At 38.9% G+C, this 23047-nt stretch overlaps 2 protein-coding genes across 2 annotated transcripts in view; both read right to left on the bottom strand.

Annotated features, from left to right (window-relative positions):
• Window positions 1-4830, bottom strand: part of LOC131984615 (cortexin-2-like) — a 25908-nt gene extending 21078 nt beyond the window's left edge. The window contains exon 1 of the mRNA XM_059349504.1: window positions 4774-4830. Coding sequence (XP_059205487.1) covers window positions 4774-4815 — 42 coding nt within the window. The 5' untranslated portion in view covers window positions 4816-4830. The remainder of the gene's footprint in view (window positions 1-4773) is intronic.
• Window positions 4831-17554: 12724 nt separating this feature from the next.
• On the bottom strand, window positions 17555-21724 carry LOC131984446 (uncharacterized; the record flags this gene model as incomplete). Its single annotated transcript, XM_059349262.1, has 5 exons — window positions 21685-21724; window positions 20961-21040; window positions 20772-20857; window positions 18057-19008; window positions 17555-17857 (listed from the first exon to the last, which is right to left on the bottom strand). Coding segments are annotated over exons 1-5 (1461 nt in total), but the record flags the coding sequence as incomplete, so codon positions are not given.
• Between the last annotated feature and the right edge of the window lie 1323 nt (window positions 21725-23047).

Raw genomic sequence — 23047 nt, 5'->3', positions numbered from 1 at the left:
GTGTCTTTTTGGTTGTTTCGTGTCTTTTTGTTGTCAGCTTTCGTTTCATTGCGGTTGTCATGTGTCTTTGCAGTCGTGTTGTGTCTCTTTGTGGTTGTGTTGTGTTTCTTTTTAGTCATTTAGTGCCTCTTTGTAGTCGTCGTGTGCCTCTTTGTGGTCGTCATGTGTTTTTGTGCTCTTTTTGATTGTTTTGTGTCTCTTTGTTGTCATCTTGTGTCTCTGCAGTTATTTTGTGTTACTTTGTAGTCATTTAGTGCCTCTTTGTAGTCGCCATTTGTCTCTTTGTGGTCGTCTTGGGTCTCTTTGTGATTGTCATGTGTCTCTTTGTGGCAGTTTTGTGTCATTGTGGTCATTTTGAGTGTCTTTTTGGTTGTTTTGTGTCTTTTTGTTGTCAGCTTGTGTTTCTTTTGGTTGTCATGTGTCTTTGCAGTCGTGTTGTGTCTCTTTGTGGTTGTGTTGCGTTTCTTTGTAGTCATTTAGTGCCTCTTTGTGGTCGTCTTGTGTGTCTTTGTGGTCGTCTTGAGTGTCTTTTTGGTTGTTTTGTGTCCCTTGTGGTCAACTTGTGTCTCTTTGTAGTCGTCTTGTGTCTTTGTGGACATTTTGTGTCTTTTATTTGTCGTTTTGTGTCTCTTTGTCACAACATTTCGTCACCTTCGCTCATTTTGTTTCCTTGTGGACGTTTTTTGTGTCTCTTTGAGGTCGTTTTGAAATCCGCTCTGAGAAACACAGAAGATGAATCTGTCTGATGAAATGTGTTGCCAGATATTAAACATATTGATATGAACATGAACTGATTATTGGCTGCAGCTTTAAAACACTGAACACTGTTAGAACTTGAAGTGTTGTTGTTCTCTGAGAGAACGAGGAGACGGAGACTGTAATCACTGCAAACCTCAAATTATCACACACACACACACACACACACTATAGAGGGTGTGTGTGTGTGTGTGTGTGTGTGTGTCCCAGCTGCAGTGACAGACAGCTGTGTTATTACAGGATGTTAATGTTAATGTGTGATGGAGGCGTCACAGCAGCTGCAACAAGACACAATCAGCCCTGTGTGTGTGTGTGTGTGTGTGTGTGTGTGTGTGTGTGTACTCCAGGTATAACAGTGTGTCGGTGTGATTCAGACTCAAGATGTTTGATCGGGACGTTAATGGATCAGTGTGGAGGATTTATTGGCAGAGATGGAATACTTTATATTCTCTCTCTCCAGTAACTAATATATATATATATGGGTCAAAGACGAGACGTCTCAATTTCAGGGTCCGAAGCATATTTATTATGTAATAAATAAATAAACATTTTAAAACACTACATTATGTTCTCCAACTCACTCCTCTTTACTTACTTATATCATTACCTATTGTAAGAAATAAACATTTAAGGAGCTATGGTGCTCCAAAGTACCCAAATGTCCTTCCTGAGTAACGTCCGGGCTTAAATCTAACTATAAAAATTTGACAAAATATTAAAAAAAATTAAGAAATGTATACATAATCTACTTGGGCATAATTGTGGTGTTGTTTGCAATAATACCTACTAATACAGTAACAACCAGAGGCTTTTTTACATTTTTACACAAGTAATACTTTTGTCCGCATTTTTGGATTTCCCTAATGTCCTCACTGGGTAACAGACATTGAAATTCCACCATTACCCATAAAGCATTTCTGTAGTCATTTGACCAGCTACAGCATAATCAAGAAGACTCTGATGGACCCAGACAACTTCTTGAAAGGTCAATAAGTCTCTCTTTAAATGCTGATATTTGGACCTTTTTGGTCACTGGTGTATGATGTCCTAAAATCATGTGTCTTCCTGGATAACGCTAATAAAACATATGCTGGTTTTATTATTTAAAAAATGGCTTTTCCATGTGAAATCTATCATTGATGTGATGAAGACTACGTTATGTTTTAGTTATCTAGGCCATTGTTTGGCCAAGTTTTGGCAGGAAAATAGCTTATTTGTCCTCCCTGGATAACAATATGTCCTCCCTGGATAACAATATGTCCTCCCTGGATAACGAAGATCTTCTGTTACCCAGGACATGTCCTCTGTTATCCACAATGGACATGTTGATGAATATAGTATTTTATTTCATATTTTTTAAGCATCAAGTTGATATTGTTATATTATATTAATAATAGACTTATGTGTGTCTGATATTTTATGATGTTAAGTTGTATTTTTTCTTCAATTCATGATAGAAACAGTTAAGATTTCCTTCTTCTTCCAAGTTTGAACTATGAACATGTCCACATATTTCATACTACATGAACACTTTATACAGTACATCCCTATACATCAGGTCCTACTCTTTCTGAAAATTTATGAATTTACATAGTGAGACCCTCAGTTTTGAGTTATGAAGATTTGTTTGGAGGCCTCATTTGTGATCATTCAAAAGGCAGAGTCGTTAACCCCCCGCACACAATTTATGAAATGCCAGCAAAATTAATTTATGAAATGCCTACATTTAACCCTCATACCGTCCTCAAGGGTCAAATTGACCCCATCTCTTTCTTTCTTTCTTTCTCTTTCCTTCTTTCTTTCTTTCTCGACCTGACTTGTCTTCTGTTAAACAGTCAGTTCTGTTTTTGAAATTAAGATTGAAAAATTATTTTTCAAATATTTAACAGTTCTCAGTGTCTCTCCCTTTGTACTATGTATGACTGTTGAAAAGATATATTCATGAGTAGTGAAAAACTTTGAAATCTTGCAGTACGTCATTCCTGGATAACAACATGTCACTCCGGGTAACAGTGATGCAGTGAAGTAATTTAAGCTAAAATGTAATATTATCTTACACAATCAGGTTTTCTTGAGTTGAGGATACAATGACAAATATTTTTGCCTTTACTCTAAAGTATTCTAATACATTTTCCAGTTTTCTTCTCTTTTTGGCATGAAAGATTGTACGATCAAGAGCACCTAATAAGCCCATTCCAGTATAACTAACCAAATATATCGCAAACATTTTTGATAAAACTATGTTTTTCTGAGCAGTAATTGTTTGTTTAACTCTAAAAATTGATATCTATTAACTTTTATAAGCTAACAATGGTAGAAATTTGAATTATTTTAAAATCCATTCCCGTTACCCGGGAAGGACATTTTTCATACATTTTGCATACAATCCACAAAAAATATGCAAATTTCATTCTTAAAGTTATTCTCTGTTGTTGAGTTGTATACAGAACAGTCTAATAAACATAGAAAGAGCTTAAATAGGCATTTTTAGACACTTTCATATATTTTCACATTTTAAATCCTTATTCGTCTTTGACCCATATATATATATATATATATATATTGAAAATGACACATCAAGTTCTTTAAAAAACAGAAAAAGGAATTAACTTGTTCATATTTTGGGAGTGTGCACTTAAAATTTAAATTGTTGGTTGACAGATTATTAGTAGAAGTTATGGTTGTTATTTAACAGAAACAAAGGAATACTTGCAGTAGTTTGGTTGAACCCTCTGACCGCACCAGCTAGTTCAGGGTGTTTATTGTTTGTTTGAGTTTCTCTGATCAATTATTTGTTTTAAATGTGAATAAAACTGAATTCATGCTCACAAGTGTCACAATTTCACAAATATTACAAAAAAACAACACAAAATGGCCAAAAAAAGAAGTAAAATTATGCAAAATTTTGTGTTTATTTTGATAGTTTTGTCTAATTTTTTGGTCATTTTTACATACATTTTTGGTCATTTTGTGTTTTTTTTGTCATTTTTACATCTATTTTGGGTCAATTTGAATCTTTTTTTGGTCAATTTGTGTCTATTTCGATAATTTTGTGTCTTTTTTTGTCATTTTCACATCTACTTTTGGTTATTTAGTGTCTTTTTTGGTCACTTTGTGTCTATTTCGATAATTTTCTGTCATTTTTTGGGTCATGTCTACATCTATTTTTGGTTATTTAGTGTCTTTTTTGGTCAATTTGTGTCTATTTCAATAATTTTGTGTAATTTTTTGGTCATTTTTTCATCTATTTTTGGTCATTTTGTGTCTTTTTAGTCATTTTTCCATCTACTAAGGGTAAATTTGCATCAATTTTTGGTCATTTTGTGTCTTTTTTAGTCATTTTTCAATATATTTTTGGTCAATTAGATAATTTTGTGTCTTTTTTTGGTAATTTTGTGTCTATTTCGAAAATGTAGTGTCATTTTTTTGGTCATTTTGCATCTTTTTTTGGTCAATTTGTGTTTATAAGTGACGTTTAAACTTGAATAATAATCCCATATGAGCTGCTGTGACTGTTAGACATTACCTGAACAGTTTACATGGATTTATTTACTCTAACTGACCGTTTATTGTAACTTTAAACACTTTATTTAGCTTATGCTAATGCTAATGCTAACCTCAGTGGCTGACAGGTGTTATGGTTTAACTGGTGACCATGGTAACTTGGTGACTTTCAGCCAAATGAACGTCTGTGGTTTAAAACACACTTCAACCTTTTTATGTAGACTTTTATAAAGACTCCAGACTTCATAATAAAATAAGTAGATACAGAGAGCAGCCATGTATTTTCTTTATTTGTGTTTAACTGTTGCTCTTCCGGTCACCAGTTAAACCGGTAACCAGTTCAACCGCAACACCGGGAGAAAGTCCGGGGAAGCGGCTGTTTGGAGCCTTTTTACCGGTTAACCAGACGGACCAAAACCAAACTAACCAGCTAGTCTTCATCCTTACAGTCTTTTCTGTTAGAGAAATGTAAAAAACGGGTTGTAAACACTCCCAATAAAGAATAAAACTCACTTTTGTGTCCGTTGTAGACGTTTGTTGTGTCGCCGGGTGCATTCTGTCCTCCGGCCACAGGAGGAGAGGGGGGCAGTAGTGAGCCCGCTGCCGCTCGGTGCCGCGAACAACAAGCGATGAAGAGTTGTTCAAATGTTACTTTTAAGGTTTTAGATGATAAAAAACCCACAAAATGACCAAAAAATAACTAAAATGACCCCAAAACAATGTAAAATTTCCACAAAACACCTTAAAATGAGCAAAAGACACACAAAATGACTAAAAACGGAGAGGAAAAACAGTAAAAAGACTTTTAAAAAGCCACACAATGACCAAAAAAATATGTAAAATGACTAAAAGAAGACACTAAATGATAAAGAAAGACACAAAATGACCCAAAAAAGAAGTAAAATTACTAAAAAACCACACTAAGTGACCCCAAAACAATGTAAAATTTCCAAAAAAGCACCTTAGAATGACCAAAACACACACACACACACACACACACACAATGATTAAAACGGACAGGAATAGAAGTAAAATGACTAAAAAAAGACACTAGATGACCAAAAAAGAAGTAAAATGAACTCAGTTCAGTATCATCTGCAGCCTAAACAAACGTGAAAACGTGAAAACATCTTTTTTCCTGCAGTTTAACACACTAATAGTGACTTTTGAATCATTGTTACCTGTGTAAAGGTGTTTGTCGTCCTGTGTGTTAATTCAACAGAATTACTGAACTGAGCTGATAGAGAAATAAGAACCATAACAGAGGTTATGACGCCACCTGCAGACTGCTTTTATTATAACACATAATATCATTTGTGACCTGCTCCACCAAAATGAGTCACATTGAGCCAGAAACACATTTAGAGATGTTGATATGTATATAAAGAGGAGACTCTTAGCTTCATGTCAATACCAACATTATGTTTCTACGCCAAATATTCCATGAGATATGATCATCCAAAGTTCCACTGTTATCAAACATTAGTTTAGAGAAAAAGGGCTTTAAAGGAAATGAAACAGATTCATCATGTTTCACATTAAAACACATTTATTAAGACTAGACTCCAAATAAACACAATATTTTTGGGTCAAAGGTGAAACCCCACATCTGTATGTGTAGTCTACTCATACTGTCACACATACACGAGCACATACACAACACAGTACAGGCCTAGAAGCCCATGTAGACAAGTATCCAAAACATAGAATACAATAATGATAAAATGTGAACAAATATACTGTACATATGATGTAATACAGAATATATGATGATGGGTATTTAAATATAATAATACTTTAAAAATATTAATATAAAGAATATTTATAAAATATCAAATATTGAGCCACATGTACTTAAACTTACTTACAAGTTCATATCCATACAGTTAAAAATATATATACAGACAATGTCCCTTTTCATATAATAATACAGAATATATTTATTATTTCATATTTGTTCATTATTATTTCATAATTAAACCGTCACATGCATCAAGGAAGCAGGCAGTCCTCTGGTGTTGCTGCTTCTCACACTGCATCCTCTCATAGAGTCGTATGGAGCTTCACAGGATGTTGAATTGTTGAATGAGGCCTGATCATTTCTGTATTATTGCTTCAATGTGATCATTCACTGACAGACAGACTGCAGCACAGGATTAATACAGCCCCATATTCAGAAACATAACATATTCACCATATACAGTTTATGATTCACCATATCAGATCTTTTAAACAATACTTTTACTATACATTAACCATACTTTAGGCTGTTTATTTTGTTATAGCCTGAAGATCTCCTCACCTTTGTGTCTCACAGCAACCCTGTCTCCTACAAATTATGTTTGTATATTACTGTCTAATAATTAGCCTCAGTTATGAGGTGATAAGGTAATCACTGCCTGGATTATGTTCACAAACAACACTTTTTTTTTTTTTTTTTTTAAGATTATTTTTTTGGGCATTTTTACATGCTTTATTGAAAGTGAGAGACAGATAGAAAGGGGGTGACAGAGGGGAGGACATGCAGCAAAGGGAGCTCAGGCCGGATTCCAACCCGGCTCCACCGCAGCGAGGACTGTAGCCTCTATACATGGGGCGCCTGTGTAAACCACTACGCTACGGACCACCCCACAAACACCACTTTTTTTGAGTGAATGAAACACTGATTTCCTCATTATGTTAATAAAAGTAATTTATAGGAGACAGTAGACACCTGAGACACGCCCACCTGGGCTAACGTTACACCTGACGTTATCACACATTAGCCTGCTCTAGTGATTTTATTAGCCCTTATTACCAGAGAAAAAGAGGATTATTAGCTATAACCACTATAAGAACTTACCATCAGTCGTCTCTTTAACTAGGTCGCATCTTCTCACGTCTCCTGCGGTGAACAGCAGCTAGCAGGCGCCGCCGTGGTGAAGTTTGCGGCTCCACTTGTACTCCCGAGCTATCACAGTCTCTTTAACATTGTCCTCCTTTAGATAACTACAGTCAGAGACATTGTCCTCCTTTAGATAACTACAGTCAGAGACATTGTATGCTACCATCGGCTCATCCATGAGCGCAATATCTTCCTCCTCATCTTCCTCCAAAACTCACTCTCTCCGTCATTATCTCGGCTAACGTTAGCCGGACCGTTAGCGTCCTAGCCGGAGGTCCCGCTGTCTCTCTCTCCTCTCGTCTCCTCACCTAGCGGTGTGGTGAAATAGTCCATAATTAACTCTGTCCAGTTATCATCACATGTCAGGCTTGGGCAAAAAGGAGGAGTCAGATGCAGATAGGCAGCGGTAATGACAGGTTTATTTATCTGAATAGATTTCTCTTTAAACAGCAATGATAAATAAACAGGCTATGAACTTCTAGGAGGTCCGAAGACACAACAAGAACACAAAACAAACACAGAACAAAAGGCGCTCCCGAAGGAGGAAAAACCTACTCTGATCTAAAAGGAAATACTCTATGAAAATTAGAAACAAAAACAAAACCACTCCGAAGAGGAAAAGCACACAGGCTAAGAAACTATCTACTCTATTTTATATTACAAAATTTACAAACAAAAAACGCTCCAAAGGGAGGAAAACAATGCTACAAAAAATTACTTAGACTTAGAAAATAAAAGAAGCTAACCAGAAAACTATGAACAAAAAATCACTCTGTTTCAGAGGAAAAGTATTCAACAAACAAAACTTGACACACTTAACTTGGTTCGAGACAGGACTGTGAACAAGGCTGGAGGTATTTGACAGGACGACGAAATCCTCTGGCAACAAGGACAGGGGAAGACAAAGACTATATACAGACGGGGGAGGGGAACACAGGTGGAAACAATCAGGAATCAGGGAAGACACCAGACCTGACACAGGAGGAAGGGCAAGTGACCTGAAACGAGAGGGAAGTTACTTTTCAAAATAAAACCAGAAGTTACTTTTCAAAATAAAACCGTAAATTCACAAGACAAAAAACCCAAGACAAGACATCCCTCACCGCGGTGTGACAGTAGCACCTCTATCTCTGATTAAATTGAAAAGTTTTCATTGTTCTCCTCACATTAATCCATCTAGTTAAGCCAGCGATCTTCACCACTATCTGAACCACGTCATCCAGCCCGTCTGTGTGCCGCCAAAAACTTTCTGACAACGCTACGTTTAAGAGCTTAAAAACTATACTTATCATTTGAATTTCATATTAATGTTAACATTGTCTTAAAGCTGAGACTTTATTTATTCAAAACGCATAAAACCCCAAAACAGCCCTAAATCACTTTTTCATGTTTAAACGTGTTTTTACAAGAACGGGCGGCTGCGACTTCCGACTCATTTTGATGGAGCGCCTCACATATTGCTCCCCCCGCTACATCCACCTGCCATAGGCTATGGGGGCCATAGACATGTATATATATATATATATATATATATATATATATATATATATATATATATATATACATGTCTATGATGGGGGCACGTGGGTCACTCCTAATTTAGATCAATCAGCAGCCACGTAAGTTACGTTACATTGCGTGACGTAACGTGCAATTAGAGTGATTGACAGAAAACCTGACAAGTTACAAAACAATGTGACCTTTTCAGCTCATCGTGAACCTGAACTTGGGAGGCCCCTGGGCTTCAGCCCAGGTAAGCCCGTGCATTAAAGCGGCCTTGTCTGCAGCCTAAACAAACGTGAAAACATCTTTTTTCCTGCAGTTTAACACACTAATAGTGACTTTTGAATCATTGTTACCTGTGTAAAGGTGTTTGTCGTCCTGTGTGTTAATTCAACAGTCTGAACTGAGCTGATAGAGAAATAAGAACCATAACAGAGGTTATGACGCCTCCTGCTGACTGCTTTTATTATAACACATAATATCATATGGCCAAGAAATGAAGTAAAATTACCAAAAAAGACACAAAATGACCCCAAAAAACATGTTAAATGACTAAAAAACTACGTAAAATTACCAAAAGACACACAAAAAGGCTAAAAACAGACGTAAAATGACCAAAAAACAACATAGAATTTCCAAAAAAAAACGGGACAAATAATACAGAACAACTTCTAAATGTATTTATTGTGTATATCCTCTTAAATAAATATATAAATGCCAATAAATCGTCAGAGAAGTCTTAGAAAACAGACGCTTGTTAAAACAGCAGAACTTGCCTGAGAAAAGTCTCATTTTAAAGTTTTATTCAGTATTAAAGTCATCCAGTGATATTTTTAACCAAACATAACAGAGGTTATGATGCCACCTGCTGACTGGTTTTATAATAACACATAATCTAATCTAATCTAATCTAATCTAATCTAATCTAATCTAATCTAATATAATATAATATAATATAATATAATATAAAATAATATAATATAATACACTACAATATGATATAATATAATATAAAATAATATATAATATAATATAATATAATATAAAATAATATAATATAATACACTACAATATAATATAATATAAAATAATATAATATAATATAATATAATATAATACAATAAAAGACAATATAAAATAATATAATATACTATAATATATAAATAAGAACATCTAAATGTATTTTAATGTGTGTATCCTCTTAAATAAATATATAAATTCCCATAAATCTACTGAGGAGTCAGCTTTTTCCTGATTGTGTTTATGTATTTAACACACACACACACACACACACACACACACACACACGCACACGCATACACACACATATTTCTATAAATGTTATATATATATATTTTCTATTTCCTATATTGCTAGAATTAACATATATATATATATATATATACATACAAATATATTCCTTTATTTCTTTATTTTAATTTTTAATTTTATTTATTATTATTATTATTATTATTATTTTAATTTAAATTTTTTATCTCTTTTCTATAAATATTAGATATTTTTTTCTATTTCCTATATTGCTAGGATTGTCATGTATATATATATATATATATATATATGCATGTGTGTGTATTTTTTATTTTTATTTTCTATATTTCTATAAATTTTCTATATTTCTATAAATTATATATATTTTTTCGTTTTTCTATATATCTATAAATGAAATTTTTTTTTACTATTTCCTATATTGCTAGGATTTATATTTTTCTATATATACATACAAATATATTCTTTATTTGTATTTTTTCTTCATTTTTTTTCTTTTATTTTTCATTTTAAAATTTAAGTTTTTTTTATATTGTTACATATTTTCTTTTTCTTTTTTCTTTCTTTAATTTTTATTTTCATTTTTTATACTAGCCGTCCACACTGACAGTAGATCTCTGTGTTGTGTTGTGTTGCTGTTGTGTTGTTGTGTTGTTGTGTGTCCTCTGGGAGGCGCTGTGGCTCCGTCACTAACAGGAAGACATCCTCAGCTCTTCATACAGGAGATGAATTATACATCACCTTTTATTTTTATTCAATGATTCTATGTATATATTTATTGTTTTAACGTTTATGTCATTTATTTAGTTTTAACACTGTGGAGAAACATTTGTTTCAGGTTTAATATCCGATGTTTCCTCTCTCTAAGAACCCAGAAAATCCATTTCTGCAAAAAATAAACTGACAAAAACACAAACATGTTTGCAAACTAAAAGCTATCGACGATAAAAAAAACACTAGATGACAAAAAAACGGTGTAAAATTACCAAAAGACACACACAATGACTAAAAACAGACAGGAAATGATGTAAAATGACGAAAAGAAGACACTAAAAGAGAAAGAAAGACACAAAACGACCAAAAAAGAAGTAAAATGACTAAAAAACTCCAGACTAAATGACTAAAAATGACATAGAAATACCAAAAAACACACAAAAATACCAAAAAACTGCGTAAAATTACCAAAAGTTGCACAAAAAGATGTAAAATGACAAAGACATACACAAAATAACAAAAAAAAATAACTAAAATGACCCAAAAACAATGTAAAATTTCCAAAAAAACACCTTAAAATGACCAATAGACACAAAATGACTAAATACGTATATTTTTTTCTTTTCTATATTCTATATTCCTATAAATAATATATTTTTTCTGTCCTTTTTTCTAGATTGCTACAGATTTATATATTTTTGTCGAATGTTGAAGACACAAACGTGTTAAAATAAAAACTGGAGTAATAAAATAAAGTTTGTTCTTCTTTAGATTAAAACTTTCTGTCACTTTTCATCTTCGCTTGATTTTTTCTGACTAAACTGATAAAATCCAGAGAAATACTGTAGAAGTACTGTACCATTGCAATTAATTGTTCTTTTCAAAATCATGTTCATTTCATAATCTTTTTCAAGTTAATTTACATGGAAACGAGGTGACAATGTGACAGTGGGCTCTTACAGGGCTGCAGAGCAAGGCTCCTTCCTCATCTCACATTTGGAATTCTGAGATAATTCCCATAACTTGTTCCCAATTCATTCCAAAATGATCATCATTCATCAAATCGGTCATTCGCTCCATTCCAAGGAGATCAAAAAATTCAAGTAACCATGATTCTTTTGAAAAACAATTTCTCTTACGTGTCTTCCAATTCATCTAAATCATTCATTTAGCAACCAAAAAGCCTCGGCCTGCTATTTTCCTATCTCTCTTTGACCTGAGTGGTGCAGCCCTGTACCCCAACAAACAAATGAGAGGACAAGGACAGAGTTCCAACTTCAGCATGAGTGACATTGAATGGACCACATCCTCCCAGAAGGATTTAACTGCCGGATAATGCCACAACATGTGGATCAAAGGAAGGATTTAACTGCCGGATAATGCCACAACATGTGGATCAAAGGAAGGATTTAACTGCCGGATAATGCCACAACATGTGGATCAGAGTAAGGATTTAACTGCCGGATAATGCCACAACATGTGGATCAGAGTTCCTACCTGACCACACCCATGCCAACAGAGGTCAGAGGAGCTGGGGTCTATTTTTTCATTCTTGCTGGTGTGATATATGCTCTATGATGAATTTTCATTTGTATGACTTAATCTGACCGATTTGGAAATGGCTGCCGGGTCCCTCCATATTCTTTCCCACTGTTTTGAATTTAATGAGACCCCTAAATCCTTTTCCCACTGTGGCTGAGTGTGGGCGTTAGGATTTGAAGAGGAGCATATTAATAATTTATATAGACCCGAGACTACGCCTCTGTGCGATACTAAACCTCTCAATTTATTATCTATTTCAACATTGTAATCCAAATTTTCTCTTGGGAATTTTGACAATATTGATGTTCATTGTGCATATTTTAAGAAAGCATTGGCATTTAAACTATACCTCTTTCTGAGCTCCTCAAAAGATAAAATCATCCCATTTTCTACAATTAGTCAAATAAGTCAATGCCAAAGCCATCCGGACCAGGTGACTTTCCGCTCAGAAATTCATTTATAGCGGTGACAACCTCCTGTAATGTAATTTCAGCATTAAGTTCATTTTGAGCATCGCAGTCTATTTTAGGAAGCGGGAGGGAGCGTCAGAGTTAGAATATCCTCCTCTGTTGCAGGACTTTGGGATTTATATAAGTTTTCATAGAAGTCCCTGAAGCACTTCTTTATTTCAACAGGGTCTGTAACAAGAGAGCTTGTCTGATTTTTTATCTCATTAAATAGCCCTGCTAGCTTGCGCCCCTCGTAGCTGGCGTGAGAGAAGAGGGCCAGGTTTATCCCCCAACTCAAATAGTTTGTGCCTCACTTTCAACAATAAAGTATTGATTTGTTGAGAGAGAGTACAGTTATATTCATGCTTTAACTTAACAATTCCCTTCAATAAAGGTGAGGATGGAGCCTCTCCATACTGTTTTTCAAGGAGGGAAAGCTGTGGGTCTATAACTGACAACCTCTGTCTCCTCTGTTCTTTCTGTGCAGCTTCATAGGATAGAACAAAACCTCTTATCACAACCTTCAAGGCCTCCCAGTGTTGAGTCTGAAACATCACCTGTATCATTAAAAGATAAATAGTCCTTTATCGAAAGTGAGCATTTTTCCAAAAATATTTTGTCATTGAGAAGACTTGAATCGCCAATTATAGTGGGGTTTTTTCCACCCAAAGTCCATACCTACAGAAACTGGGCTGTGGTCTGAAATGAAGATGTTGTGATATTTAGATGACTTAGTTATTGCTTTCAACTTAGAATCAATTAAGAAGTAATCAATCCTTGTGTATGTATTATGAACTTGTGAGAAAAAACCATATCAACCAGATTAAGCGACTTCATTAGATTATTTAGGACATTTGTGGAGTTTGAAGGACTAACTGGGCGGGGGGAGGACCTGTCCAAAAAAGTATCTAAAACACAGTTGAAATCACCACCTGCAATCAAGTTGGTTGTTGCTAGGTATCAGACGGAAGACACCTCGAAAATAGCCAGGGTTGTCAAAGTTTGGTGCATATAAATTAATGAGGGTAACGTGAACAGTCAAAATTTTGCCCGTCACTATTATGAAACGACCATTTGGATCTGATTTGGTTGAGATGTGTTGGAAAGGAATATTCTTTTTGATCAAAATTGCCACACCACGTGCCTTGGCTGTAAAGGTTGACCTAAAGATTTGTCCTATCCAGTTACACCTAAGTTTTGAGGCCTCCGTGTGTTTAATATGCGTCTCTTGCAAAAACAAGATATCAGCATGCAAATCAAGTAAATGAGAGAATATCTTGGCTCTCTTTGATGGGTTATTTAAACCTCTGACATTCCAAGAAGTTAGATTGATAATGTTAGTCATCATATGATCATTCGTTGGGCCACCCATGACACCCCTACAACATAAAAATGCAAGATGCCATTGTATTCAAACAAAATAAAATGAGTACAGCGTGAACCAAACTGATAGAAAATACCCCCCGAACTCCCTGCTTTGCCTTCCCCAAAGAAAAAGGGTAATATAAAGCCCACATGGCAGCAGAGCTGCTGAGGAAGGAGCCTATACATGCAGTAAAGCACCTGAGAAAGGGAACTAACACCTTATCCCCCATGTCAGCCCCTCACCACCCTCCTGGAAGTGAGTGGTGAACACTCCTTATAAATCAGGTAATTAGCATTTAAAACCTGTTTTCCAAGAAAATAAAGAACAAGAGACATGAAGAGTAGTAAGAAACAAAACACATTTTAAAGACTGCCTGTGACTCTTGTTTTTAAGTTTGTATTTTGTTTTTGTTTTCCTCAAGAAGGAATAATGTAACATATGAGCCAATCATAATAACTGACAGCAATAACTAAAAGTGACCTTACACAGACGTCGTAACGTTAAGGCAACAGAAGTGAACATAAACCCTGATTCTGAGTTCTGTAATTATTGCAAAAACACGTTGGCTTTTGCCTCACCGTTCGTTTGCTCCATCCATAGTGAGAATATCCACACCTGTGCAGGTAAGTCTGTGTCCCTCATACCAGATCCCGTCGCGCTGGCGGTACCCGGTCACTCAGCGGCATCAGCTGGTGCCGGCTGCATGAGTCTCAGTTTGGGGCTCGTGACATCGGCGGCAGCCTGAAGGTGGAGCCAGAGAGCAGCGCCCTGTACAGCACCGCCGTCGTCTTCAGCAGGGTCAGTCAGTCCACCTTAAATCAGTCAGTCAGTCCACCTTAAATCAGTCAGTCAGTCCACCTTAAATCAGTCTGTCTTTCCACCTTAAATCAGTCTGTCTTTCCACCTTAAATCAGTCTGTCTGTCCACCTTAAATCAGTCAGTCATTCCACCTTAAATCAGTCAGTCAGTCAGTCCACCTTAAATCAGTCAGTCAGTCCACCTGAAGTCAGTCAGTCCACCTTAAATCAGTCTGTCCACCTTAAATCAGTCAGTCAGTCCACCTGAAGTCAGTCAGTCCACCTTAAATCAGTCTGTCCACCTTAAATCAGTGTGTCCATTTTAAATCAGTCTGTCCACCTTAAATCAGTCAGTCAGTCCACCTTAAATCAGTCAGTCCGTCCACCTTAAATCAGCCGGTCCACCTTAAATCAGTCAGTCCACCTTAAATCAGTCTGTCCACCTTAAATTAGTCTGTCCACCTTAAATCAGCCGGTCCACCTTAAGTCGGCCCCCAGGTGTGAGGTGCTGACCTGTGACCTCTGACCCCCAGGTGTCCTGCTGGCTGTCGGTGGAGAACGGGTCCTCTGAGGTTCTGGGGTTCCTGCAGTGGAAGCCGGTGGCGTACCGGCGTGCGGCGCCGGCGCGGGAGGACGCCACGCCGTGCCGCCACTCGGAGCCGCGGCCTCAGAGCGGCACGGCGGCGGCGGAGGCGTCCGCGGGCCTTCGGGCTCATCGTGAGCTTTGGACTCGCCGGAGAACCGTTCTACAACAGTACCAAGTTCTTCAGCTGGTCGGTTCCCATGACGACGCTCGTTAGCTACAGTCACTAACGAGTTAATCAATCAATTAATTAATTAAGTCATTAACCCTTCTAATGCACAACATGACCCTCGTTCATTCCCATGTTAGCTAATGCTGCTGTGTGATTGATTGGATATTCCAAGTATTCTTTAAATATCTAACAGATCATTATTTCCATTTAGCCTCTCATACTTCATGAAGAAAAAAGGTTTTGTGTTATTATATAGCTAACTACTTAGCCAAGAAGTTAGCTAAGTAGTTAGCTTAGCAAGGTACTTGGCTTAATACTTAGCCAAGAAGTTAGCTAAGTGGCTAGCTTAGCAAGCTACTTAGCTAAATACTTAAGAGTTAAGTGTTTAGCTACATGCACACACAGGTAACTTTATTCGATTTTCGCTACACATACACACACAAACACGTTTCACACACACACACACACACACACACACACACACACACATTTTAAGGTTAAAGGGCATAGTTATAAATCTCTCAAGAATCTCATCATAGTGTACACACACCGGCAGTAGCCCCCGTGGCCCTTTCAGAATTTCCCCAGAGGAAATTTTCTAGTTATTAATTTAGGGTTCGACTGTAAATATGTTTGGTTTGGTTTTTCTCTGTTTCTGACAAAATAAACTGATGAGAAACAGTTTGTTGAAAAGTTTCTGAAGCAAGAAGAAAACATGAAAATGAATCAGGATATGAAGCCTCAGGGTCTTATTGTTCATATATATTCATATTATAATATATATTATAGATATATAATGTAATTATATCCTTTATCACAGCATCATTTCTACGTACAAACGTACTCGTGTCTCTTTTTTATGAGTCAGTTTATCAGTTTCCTCAAATTTTAAAATGCCTAAAAATGCTTCAAATAAGTCAATTATAGTCTGTTGATACATATTAGAGCATAATATGGCCAGAAATGACAGAAAACACCAAATTATGGGATGTCCAAAAAATGACCCAGGTTCATGCTGATTTTAAACAGCAGAGGGCGTGTTGAGACATTTTCAAACCACTAAATGATGATTTTTATACATTTGGTGATAAATGTGAGCAGATTCATCACTGATATACTTTCCAGTTGTACAGCGACCACTTTAATGAAAGATGAGTGTTTCTCTTCTTGCTGCTCACAATAAACCAACAGAGAGAAACAGACGTTCAGAGAAGAAACTTGAACAGAGAGAAAAAGATGCTGATGATCCAGTGAAGTGATTTCACAGAGTTTATTAGTATTGATTCACCTTCAGACAGACATCAGTGTGTTAACAGCAGGAGGTGGACTGGAAGCAGCTCCCCTCTGACTCTGATCTACTGTCAGTACATTCAGCTACAATAGAAATGAATCAAAGCCTTCCACCTGGAACAGGTCATCAACATAGTTCAACTAGTCACTACAAGCATGCAAACACATGAAGACACCAGGGTTTAATAGTGATATACTGTGGTTACATCAAATACAAGCAGGTGACATTTGATGGTAATGTACGGTGGTTAAATAGTACATCCCATTTTATAGTAATGTACGGTGGTTAAATAAGAGTACATCCCATTTATAGTAATGTACGGTGGTTTAATCAGAGTACATCCCATTTTATAGTAATTTACGGTGGTTAAATAAGAGTACATCCAATTTGATAGTAATGTACGGTGGTTAAATAAGAGTACATCCCATTTTATAGCAATATACGGTGGTTAAATAAGAGTACATCCCATTTGATAGTAATGTACGGTGATTAAATAAGAGTACATCCCATTTGATAGTAATATACGCTGGTTAAATCAGAGTACATCATGCAGTGAACGCAGCATTAAAGTTGGATTGTTGTTGGGTTCAACACAGCAGAATATTTCTCTCTGACTTCAGCTCTTCTGGACAAACTGATTCACATGTTGAAATGCTTTATATGTATATATATATATATATATATATATATATATATATATATATATATCAGGAATCAGGAAGTCCAGGTGGACGTGAGTTGAAGCTGAATTAACATTCAGGGCGATCTTCTCCAGACTGAGGACATGCTGATAGGCCTCTTCCAGCCACTCATCCTTTTTATTCTGAAGTTCTTCTATTTCCTTCTTCAGGTTTTCCAAAAGGTCTGTTGACTTCTCACTTTCTGCTTTGCCCTTTTCATATTTCTCTTTCATTTGTTGCTTGGTCTTCTGAACTGTTCTTGTCTTGGGCTCATAGATCCAGAAAGTTTTCACATGTGTTGAATCACGACACTCTCCCTCACATTTAATCTTTCACATGAACTGATGCAAGACACTTCCCGGTGCACACAGTGCAGTGGCCCCCTTTCATGACCTCACAGTGTTCTGGATACCAGGCCAGTGTGCATGGATAGTGGCAGTTCTCCTCACAGACAGTACAGCAGACTGCTGCTCCGTAGTTTAACCCAAACGCCAACACCCTCCACTCTCTGTCGACCGCTTTTTTTACTTTGTAGACCTCCTCTACTTCTATAGTAAATTCTGCTTCTTGTTTCAGTTCAATGAACTCGATCCTCTCTTGCAGGTTGTTGATGCAGGCTGCCAGTCTGATTCGCTCCTTCAGAACATCTACAGTGGTCTCCAGCCTTTGAGGTGCAGATTTTTCCAGGAAGTCTGTGAACTGACTCATGCCTTTCATTGATATTTCATCTGAACGTTGAAGTTCTTCTGGGTCCTCTGACCTGTCTTCATCCTGGTAGTTATCAAACAGGAAGTAGACAGGCTGATTCTTATCGTTTCTGGCACACTTAATGTTTGCAGTCTCGAGTGCTTCCAGAACATTTTTAGGTTTTCTTCCATTTGAGTGTGTGATGAGGGCGACTATGTTCTTCTCCATGTCTTTTCCAAACAGAGACACCACAGAGTCAAAGATGTACATCAGTCGGTCACTCACTCGATTCTCACTGGCTTTCAGCACCAGACCCACCGCATCCATCTCATGAACTCCTTCATCTGAGTGGAACAAGTCAAATAATCGTTCACTGACAATGGCATCTTGTTCGGGCCCTCTGGTGTCTCCGTATCCAGGAGTATCGATGATGGTCAGAGAGTAGGGCAGAGTTTTATCTTCAAAACCAAAGATCTGGTACACCATCACATCTGATGTCTGACTCTCTGATTGACTTTTCTTCTCGTCCTCTACGATCTGAAACCAGACATCGTCCTCCCACTTCACTCCCATGGCGTAGTTCACCAGAGCGTTGACCAGTTTAGATTTTCCTGTTCCTGTTTCACCCACAAGTAAGATGGTTTTGTTCATCTTTGTCACATTTCTTTCACCTAGAGTCATTTTTGTCAGAGTTCCAATGTTCTCTTTCCTTGGTATCAGCTGCCAGACTTCAGGAGATCCTGGCTGGATCAGAACTTTGCAGACAATGTGGTCATATTTGGGTGAGATTTTCCTGTAGAAAAGTAAAACATGAGCTCAAAAACTGCTGAACCATCACTACAATACGGTGGCCCTGAAGTGCAAAACACACCAGCAATTCACACAACACGCCAGCATTTCACCAAAACGCGCCAGCATTTCACCACAGCACACCAGCAATTCATCAAACCGGAAAGGGTAGCTACATATTGGACACTGATCCTCCTCCTGATTGGTTCCTGCCGTCGTTCACTTCTCCATAGTAAAACCAGTCGCCCATTTAGTGCGCCCGTATTGTGATATTTATGGTAAATTCATTGAGCCGGTCCAGAGCGAGCTGACATGAAGGATAAACACTTTACTGTCATTCTTTTTCACTTTGCAGTATAAAACTCTTACCTGCAGAGAGGAGATGAAGTGTTAACTTTACATGGACACTCCACGTGATATAATCAAATTGCGTCGCGCCGAAAATGTATTTGTTGTGTCGGCGAAATTCATAATAAAATGCGCTTGGATAATTACTGTACAGTAAATATCAAAGGGCATTTTATTCTGATATTCCACAGAGACACGTTCTGTGAGTTTGTGAGTGAGAAGACCCGAGGTCCTCCGGTATTAGACTGGAATTATTGATTGGAAACAGATTATTTTTTAATGTAATGTAATATTTACTGGGCTACACGGTGGTGTGGTGGTTAGCACTCTTGCCTCACAGCAAGAGGGTCGCCAGTTCAGCGGCTCCTGCTCAGGGTGGACCCCGCTTCTCCCCCAACGTCAGCTGGGATCGGCTCCAGCCCCCCGCGGCCCGAGTCCGGATAAGCGGAGAGGCTGAATGAATGAATATACAAGGGCATTGTATTGTGAATTTCGCCGACACAACAAATACATTTTCGGCGCGACGCAATTTGATTATATCACGTGGAGGGTCCATGTAAAGTTAACACTTCATCTCCTCTCTGCAGGTAAGAGTTTTATACTGCAAAGTGAAAAAGAATGACAGTAAAGTGTTTATCCTTCATGTCAGCTCGCTCTGGACCGGCTCTATGGCGTCATATTTGAGTGAAAAGTCGCGTGAGAGATAACACATCTGCACGCGCATTATTTCAACTGCGCCCCCACTTTTTTGATCTTCGTGCACATATTCAGCAACCGTGTGAAGCAGATTCTCCCCCATGCTCGCTCGCAGTGGAGCTCTGCTCACGCGGACCGAGGACTTTTGACACATTGGGGGCGGGGCCAAGGCTGACCAAGGCCTCTTATGATTGGTCATTTTGTGACCACTCACTCTCAACATTACAGAGGAGCAGTGCAACAACTTCATTGCCTTATTTAGAGCAAAAGTTGACACTATCCACTTTCTCTTCAGCTCCACCTGCCCGGACTGCTGAGCCACAGCCCTGATTCCCCAAATCTAACATCTCTGCTATAAATCACCTCATCACCAAAGTCAATAATCTCTCCCCACAGGCCGGCCATGTTCCATCTGCCTTAAAAACTGCTGTCATAACAACCACTCCTGAAAAAACCCACCCGACACCCAGATGTTTTTGCCAAGTAGAGGCCCATCTCCATCATTCTGTTTATCTCCAAGGTTCTGGAAAAAGCAGTTTCCACTCAACTTCACGACCATCTGCAACACAATGAATTAAAATGTCATTCTGGTTTCTGCTCTGCACACAGCACTGAAACAGCTCTGATCAGGGCCACAACCGACTTGCTGATGGGCCCTTGGCCGTGTCATCAGCAAGGCATGGAATTCAATTCCACTGCTATGCTGATGAGACTCAGCCTTACCTAAATGCAAATCCACCCCCCTCTGCACTCCTGCCATCCTGGAAGCTGACCACCTGCCTGCAGGAGACAGAGCTGTGGATGAAGAACTGATGATAAGGAGTTGAACAGCTCAGAATGGGCCTTCACCTGACCATGGAGGCCCAAGTTAAACACCTGTGCAAGAACTAACTACCACCTCAGGAGCATTACCAAACTTCGTCCCACACTCTCCCTGTCAGACGCCGAGAAATGTGTCCACGCCTTTGTCTCCTCCAGTTCCTGGTTGGACTCTAAAAGACAGTTTAAAGAGGAAATAAATGATGCAAAAGATAGAGTACCTCGCTCGGCACGGGTAAACCAGGGCCCCCTCCTGGAGCCAGACCAGACTAGAGGGCAGCACACAGGCGAGCACCTGGTGGCCGGGCTTACCCCGAAGAAATCACGTGGACCTGCCAACCTGTGGGCCCACCACCCACAGAGTTAGGCTTAAGAGTCGGGTGCAGTGTGAGCCGGGAAGCAGGTGAAGGAGGCTACCTGGGCATGCTGACCCCTGACCCCCGGCTCCAGCGGCTCTGGGGACGTGGAACGTCACCTCGCTGGCGGAAAGGAGCCCCAGCTTGTGCAGGAGGTGGAGCGTTACCAGCTAGAAATAGTTGGTCTCACCTCCACACATAGCCTGGCTCTGAACCAAACTCCTGGAGAGAGGCTGGACTCTCTCCTGTTGTTGCCCAGGGTGAGAGGCTGTGGGCGGCTGAGCTCCGCTGTGTTGGAGTTCTCCCAGAGGAACCAGAGGAGGAGAAGGTCTCTGACTGTTGTCTGTTCTTATGCACCAACAGCAGTCGGAGTACCCGGCCTTCTTGGAGTCTCTGGGTGGTGTCCTGCAGGGGAACCACCTGGGGACTCTATAGTTCTTCTGGTAGACTTCAACGCTCACGTGGGAATTTCTTCAGCATCCCGGGTGAGGCTGGGGACATGGAGTCCTAATGGGCCATGTTCAAAGCCTCAATTGTTGACGCGGCTGGTAGGAGCTGTGGCCTGAAGGCCATCGGTGTCGTGTCGGCAACCCAAGAACCTGCTGGTGGACACCAGTGGTGAGGGAGGCCGTCAAGCTGAAGGAGGAGGCCTTTCGGTCTTGGCTGGCTGAGGGGTCTCTGGAAGCAGCAGACAGGTACCGTTCGGCCAGAAGGGCTGCAGCTGCAGCAGTCGCTGAAGCAAAAACTCGGGTATGGGAGGAATTCGGGAGGCCATGGAGGAGGACTTTCAGTCGGCCTCAAAGAGGTTCTGGAAAACTGTCAGGTGACTCAGGAAGGGAAAGCAGGGCTTGGCCCAAGCTGTGTTCAGCGGGGGAGGAGACCTGCTGACCCAACCTGGGGATGTCCTCAGACGGTGGAAAGACTTTGAGGAACTTCTTAATCCAGCCAACACGTCCTCTGTAGAGGAGGCAGAGTCTGAAGACTCAGGGGAAGATGAGATTCTCCCTGAGATGAGTTTGGCTGATCAGGTGGGAGAGGCTAGCGGGTGGGAAATGTATTCGCTGTAGGAATGAGCAGCAGGATGTGGTGCTGAACTCTGTTATCTATTATCTGTACTGTTGTTATCTCAACGGCCATGAAGGTCATTTTTTATGGTTTGGTTTGTTATCTATGACAGTGTAAGGAGTGGTATGGAAATATCAAAAAGGAACAAAGGTTTGTTTTATATCAGTTGTAAATATATTTTAAAGTGATACATTTAAGAACAGAATTAGGAAATAATGTGTGCGTGCGTATGTGAATGTGTATGTGAGTGTATGTCTGTGTGTGTGTGTGTGTGTGTGTGTGTGTGAGTGTGTGTATGTGAGTGTGTGTGTGTGTGTATGTGTGTGTGTGTATGTGAGTGTGTGTATGTGAGTGTGTGTGTGTGAGTGTGTGTATGTGAGTGTGTGTATGTGTGTGTGGGTGTATGTGAGTGTGTGTGTGTATGTGTGAGTGTGTGTGTGTATGTGAGTGTATGTATGTGAGTGTGTGTGTGTGTGTGAGTGTGTGTGTGTATGTGAGTGTGTGTATGTGAGTGTGTGTGTATGAGAGTGTGTGTGTGTGAGTGTGTGTATGTGAGTGTGTGTGTGTGTATGTGTGTGTGTATGTGAGTGTGTGTATGTGAGTGTGTGTGTGTGTGTGAGTGTGTGTATGTGAGTGTGTGTATGTGTGTGAGGGTGTGTGTAGGTGTGTGTGTGTGTGTGTGAGTGAGTGTGTGTATGTGAGTGTGTGTGTGTGTGTGTACGTGAGTGTGTGTATGTGAGTGTGTGTGTGTTTGTGTGT

Source organism: Centropristis striata, chromosome 14, assembly GCF_030273125.1.
Source record: "Centropristis striata isolate RG_2023a ecotype Rhode Island chromosome 14, C.striata_1.0, whole genome shotgun sequence".
Taxonomy (NCBI): Eukaryota; Metazoa; Chordata; class Actinopteri; order Perciformes; family Serranidae; genus Centropristis; species Centropristis striata.
The sequence above is the reverse complement of the archived record's forward strand: the minus strand, read 5'-3'. Positions and strand labels throughout refer to the sequence as shown.